We start from the raw sequence: 5,919 nt of genomic DNA on the forward strand, positions 1-5,919 counted from the left end.
CCTGTACCTGGTAAATGCTTTGATGTCAGATATTTTGGTCCATATGTTGTTGACAAAAAGCTGAGTGAGCTTAACTATGTTGTTAAAACACCTGATCGGCGCAAATCAAGTCAGTTATGTCATGTTAACATGCTGAAACCCTATGTAAACAGAAGTGACACTGACAACACTGCTGCACATTCTGATAATGTTGTTGCTGCTGACATTGACCAGAGTTGTTGTAATACAGATGATATTGGCGAACAGTTGGTTGATTCTAAGCTCAATTCTTCAAAGCTTCAGAATTCAGATGTCTTAAAACAACTTGATTCTAAACTGCAACATGTGGAACCCATTCAGCAACAGCAACTGTCTGAACTTGTTTTTGAGTTTTCACATTTGTTTCCGGATGTACCATCAAGGACTGATGTCATTTTTCACGATGTTGCTGTAGGTGCTGTTTTGCTTCAGGAGGACAATCTTGGTGTTGATCATCCAGTTTGTTTCTTTTCCCGTAAACTTAACAAGTTTCAGAGGAATTATTCAACTGTTGGAAAAGAATGTTTGTCTGTTATTTTAGCTCTGCAACATTTTGAAGCTTATGTAACAGCTTCGAGACAACCTGTGATTGTAAATACTGATCACAATTCACTTGTGTTTCTACAGAAAGTTAAGGGAAAGATTCAGAGATTGTTGCGGTGGAGTTTATTGTTGCAGGAATACAATCTTGAAATCAAACATGTATAGGGAAAAGATAATGTTATTGCAGATTGCTTGTCTCGTGTATAAGTTGTGTATAAAATGTTTAATTACATGTGGTTTTACATGTTGTATATATTATTGTTTAACATATATTGTTTAACATATATTGTAAGTAAAAAAAAAAAGTTAGGAAAACTTTTTTTTCTTGAAGGGTGGGTGTGTTATGTGCACGACTGCCGTCAGTTTCTAAATTTAGCTTGCCACTGTTTACATACGCTGAGTTCAGCGCCTGCTGTCTTGCCTCTACCTTAGAATATTCCAGAATGTGCTCAGTTCGGTACCTGTTTGTTTACATCAAGTGTTCAGGAATTTTCTTATTCTAGACAATTCCACCAGGCTATATAAGACCTATGAAAGAGGAGAGAACAGAGAACGGAGAAAGGAGAATTATTGAGAGCTTGGATGCTTTTGCTGTGTATTACTTTAGTAGGCCATTTGTGCTGAATTTTGGTGTCTCTATAGCCTCTGGCTTTGTTATATCCTATCTCCACCGAGCACTTGTTCAGTCTGAACTTGTATGTTTAATTTGTGCTCTTGTATACACTGTGCCTATTAGTACACGGACCCTGTCTGTGGAATTTTGTGTATATTTCGTCATACACTCAGTTATACTGTGGATTTTCCCTCTTGTGAATTTGCCTCTGAGCATTTATGCCTGTGTGATATATATATTGTGGAATATATGCGTCCGTTTGGACTTGACACCGTAAGTACTTTAGTATTTGTATAGATACTGCTATCCTTTCTTGTTAAACTTAAGTACTTTAGTATTTGTATAAGTCTTATTATCTGTTGTTGTTAAGCTAATGAATTGTTGTAAAATAAAATCTGCTGGTTTTGGTTACTTTATTGTGTGGCTAAACTGTCGTGTATTTCGAACAAGCCATCTCTTTATAATACAGACAGTTTGGGTCGTAACAACAATAACGTTACTTTGAACATTGTTTCATACGCTGTAGGGCGCTAACGATGAAAACTTCATCCGCAACCCATTCGCCAAGTTGAACGAAAGCGGAGAATGTAAAATATCCAGGGAGAAATTTGACAACGTTTTCTACTCTTTCAACAACTACCACGCCACAGATAAGAACTTTTCTTTTCTTTATAAGAAATTAAAGTTTGCGGATGGAGAGAAGACTTTAAAATTATCCTATGCGCACTGCTCAAGGACGCTCTGCGTTTGACCGCAGTCCTAATCATGCACTAGTTAGCGACGACAAAAAGTCGTTTTTCAAATGAGAAGCTGTCAAAGCGTGTTGTATTAACAAGACTGTGTACAGTATATAAAAGTCGTTTCATTAAAAGAAGATGAATTAGAAGTGGTTTTTTTTCCGCAGGCTGCGCACGGAACTATATCAGTTGCTTGTGAAGGTTTTTGAAAGGGCGCCGTAAGCAACAAACATACAAATTACCTCTAAAGTTACATCAAGTTCTAATTTAAATTTTAATTTATCTTGCTTTTTATATATACTACAAAAGATAATACAAAAAATGAACAAATGAACTATGTACTTAATTTCACACATTTGAAAATTGCACACGTATATCTCAGCTTCTGACATCATTGGCACTTCTAATTAATGTCATATCTTTTTTTTTATTTTAAGCTGTAAACATAACGACATGCTATCCAAGTGTAACAAAGGAAAAATCCTGTAAAAAAAATCACTGGGATCCATAATTACTTAAATGTCGTGTTTTGTCAGTGTCACTGAACTCTCCACTGTACTAGACGCCATTTTAACTATCTTTGAGGTTTAGAAAATAATTAGCATAACTAACCACTGTGACTGTAAACTGCGCCGTGAAATTTAATAATTGGTGCATAGGAAGTTAAGGAAATAAAAGCGTGGTTGAGTGTACTTGTGGGCTACACTGTGTAGAAACAGAGGACAGGAGAAGAGACTGACAGGAAAAATTGAGCGAGAACAGCATCAGGCTTCACCAGGGAATTAAGAATGTCTGTTCCCAGTGAGTCAGAAATGGTAAGTTCCACAGAAAATGTAGGTGAATTTCATAGTCGGGTTTTTTCTGTTTGTTAACAGTAACGTTACTTTGAACATTGTTATACTGACAAAAAAAAACGAATCTCCATCAACTAGGCTGGTGAGGAAAACTAACTCTTTTTTTACTATCTCAATGAAACGACATATGGAAATTCCCAAAAATGTCACCTTTGCCAGTGACAGTATACTGAAGCTGTGCCGACCATTGTTTGACCTGTTTTGTGATCGACAAAAAGGGAAATATGTTTCTGCTGATTTCATGGTTTTAGTTAAGAGGCTTAGAGCCGTGGAAATCGCTTATCTGCCGCTGATTGGGCAACTTTGTTTGAATCCCAAACATCTGGAGTCAGATCTAATACACTAGAGAAGAACCCGGTAAATATTATATGTACATGTAATCACACGTCATAACACGTAATGTGGTTAAAACTTCATCAGTTATACACAATGGCCAATAATACATTTCACAAGAAAACAAAGAATTTGAGTACAGGCAACTGTGAAACTTGCGCGGTGCTGGCTGCGGTAGGCTCAGCGGACAGCATGTATTTAGTCTGTTTTTGTGACCTTCGCGTTCTCGAGAGTGCTAGCCTACGAGGTGAACACCACAAATATTACATAGATAATCGTTTTGCAAGAAGGTTGGCCTGTAAACATCTCACGATGTGATACTACGAATAAAGCATGTATACATAGATACAATTGGGCCTATACGTCCTGCTGCATGGTTTAGAGGCGTGCTGTTGACTGTTCTCCGGTGCATAAGTATTCAGGCTCATTAAGTGTGTGTTGTAGCGGTGGGGGGGGAGGGGGGGGAGGGGGAGGGATTTTGGACTGTAAATATGATGTCGTGTAAAGTTTTTGAGGTGCATTCAAAGGTTGATGAGAAAGTACACTAAAGAAGATATTCTTTATGGATATATAACCTCTTGGTTGATTGGCACTATGTTCTCATGTACATGTAGATTGCGTTCAGGTATAAAAAAAGGTACTATTAAACGTAGAATATGATTTTGTGGACCATTAGGAATGGTATGTTTAAACAAAGAGAATTTTATTTTTCCTTTTTGAGACATTTTTTATATTTCTTAAACAATCTCACGCTTTCCGTCAATGATCGGGAAAATTTTTATCGATGAACAAGCTTAGCTCCCCAATTTAAGCTCTACTCGACCGTTGACGTCACCATCGCAGTCTATTTAATATTCAGGACTGACCTGAGGCCTGAGGAAAACTGTAGTTTGACAAGCAAAAAGAAAACTAGGATGTTTTTTTGTACTTGAAAATAAAATTGAAAATATTTATTTATCTGATATGTGTTTTACGCCATACTGATAAACAATTGGGAGGAATGGTGGGGGAAATAACCATCCACAATTTGCTGTAAGACCTTCCCACGTGATGGAAGAAGACAAGCATTGGCAAGGAACAACCTATATTGCTTTTTCTAATTTGATCTGATTCTTTCGGCAGGACCGTGCTATGCGAAAATGGAAGATGTTATTCGAGTTTTTAGACTTGGATGGAGATGGCTTCCTCAAACTGGAAGAATTCATGGAATTCCCCACGCAGCTTATCAAAGTGGGAAAAGTCGACCTGGGATCACATTTGGCTAAAGTCTACAAAAGTCACTGGGACAAAGTTTGTCAAGCTGTAAATCTTCCACCAGGACAACAGAAGATTGGTGGTGATCTTTGGATAAAAGGATTCCATGTGGTCAACCAATCGAAATGGTTTCAAAGTAACTTTGTCCCCACCATGTCTAAAGCTTTCTTTGACAGTATGGACAAGAACGGGAACAATCTGATTTCACTGGAGGAATGGAGGGAGCATTATAACTTGATGGGCGCTAACGATGAAGAGTTCATCCGTCAATCATTCGCCAAGATGGACGAAAACGGGGACGGCGAAATCAGTAGGGAGGAATTCGATCACGCTTTCTGGTCTTTTAGCAACTACCATGGCCCAGATAAGGACTTTTCATTTCTGTACAACAAATTTAAGTAGAGGTATTGAGATCAAGTATTTGGATCTGGTTGATAGGATGCTTTTTTAGTTTGAACTGAGGCCTTTGTGGCTTGAAATGATACTCTAGCTGAGGGATTTCAATGCCACGAGAGTGTTAGTGTTTGAGAAAATTGTTTGAGCCCACAAAAATAAATATGTCAAAAGTTAGCAGACATTCTCCGGGCAAAAAGTTGTGACCTATTTTGTAAGAGGCTGATTCGAACAAGCGTTATGTGGAACGAACTCGTGGTTTATTAAACCTACATCGATGTAAAGCTTTGTAGATTTCCTCGAAAATCACTATGTTCTTACAAAGATGTTACACTGCCTTTGTGTTCTTGTTTTCTCGTTAATGTTATTGTTGTTTGAAGCCACAAAACATTGCGATGAATAGAGTTTAAATACTGTTTGTCCAAAGCCCCTTTCGAGTCCTTTCCTTATGCGCCTATCCAAAGGATAGGAGCTGACCTTTATGTTCCTTTAATTCAAGGACTACATACACTTGCTCTTTACGTCACAACAGGCTATGAGTAGCTAAACACAATCTATCGCTCTCTGGTATATGTGTCAGATGTGATTTACATGTCACATAAAGCCATAGCACAATATTTTTGCCCAAGGGCAGCATCAAGAGCAGCGTGCATCTTCTTACAGTTTCGGTAAAGGCCTTTTACGCGACATAGGTCAATGGCTTAGCTAAAATATAAAAAAAAACTACTGGGCTGCATGGCTGCAGAGAAACAATGCAGTTGTATTTTTAAAACCATATTACGTTTTAAGCATACTTTCCGACATGCTGCGACATGACAAAATGCGACCCATCAAGTTCCATTTGTCTAATTATAACATAGGGCGTGCGTTATTTCGAGAGATTATACTATTAGAAAAACTCGTATGTTGTCTAAACGCCGCTTATTTTTATTCCTCTTGTCGAAATTGCTTCGTGTAAGCGCCTCTTTATGTATTATCACGGAACACGGACCGCGAAGATGTGTTACCTCTCCATCTCCGATTTGGTCTGATACTACAGACCGAGCTAAGGTAACTCAAGCTAATACATCTTCACGGATCACATATTCATGCACGCTCATTCGACGGCTATTTTTAAACATATGTAGACACATAACAAGCGTAGAGATCTGAACGTGTATCGTTAGATCAACGT

General features: G+C 38.0%; 1 protein-coding gene across 1 annotated transcript; it reads left to right on the forward strand.

Moving 5' to 3' along the window:
• The first annotated feature begins 2,699 nt into the window (after nucleotides 1–2,699).
• On the forward strand, nucleotides 2,700–4,754 carry LOC135463347 (clytin-like). The gene is made up of 2 exons (XM_064740607.1): nucleotides 2,700–2,726; nucleotides 4,221–4,754. The coding sequence occupies exons 1-2, from the start codon at nucleotides 2,700–2,702 to the stop codon at nucleotides 4,752–4,754; spliced, it is 561 nt and encodes a 186-aa protein (XP_064596677.1).
• The last annotated feature ends 1,165 nt before the right edge of the window (nucleotides 4,755–5,919 follow it).

This window comes from Liolophura sinensis, chromosome 3 (assembly GCF_032854445.1).
Source record: "Liolophura sinensis isolate JHLJ2023 chromosome 3, CUHK_Ljap_v2, whole genome shotgun sequence".
NCBI lineage: Eukaryota > Metazoa > Mollusca > Polyplacophora > Chitonida > Chitonidae > Liolophura > Liolophura sinensis.

Excerpts from the sequence above, each read along its gene's own strand:
- LOC135463347 (XM_064740607.1), top strand. The coding sequence starts at position 2,700 with ATGTCTGTTCCCAGTGAGTCAGAAATG. Across the intron at positions 2,727-4,220 it reads TTCCCAGTGAGTCAGAAATG|GACCGTGCTATGCGAAAATG; the intron begins GTAAGTTCCACA and ends TTCTTTCGGCAG.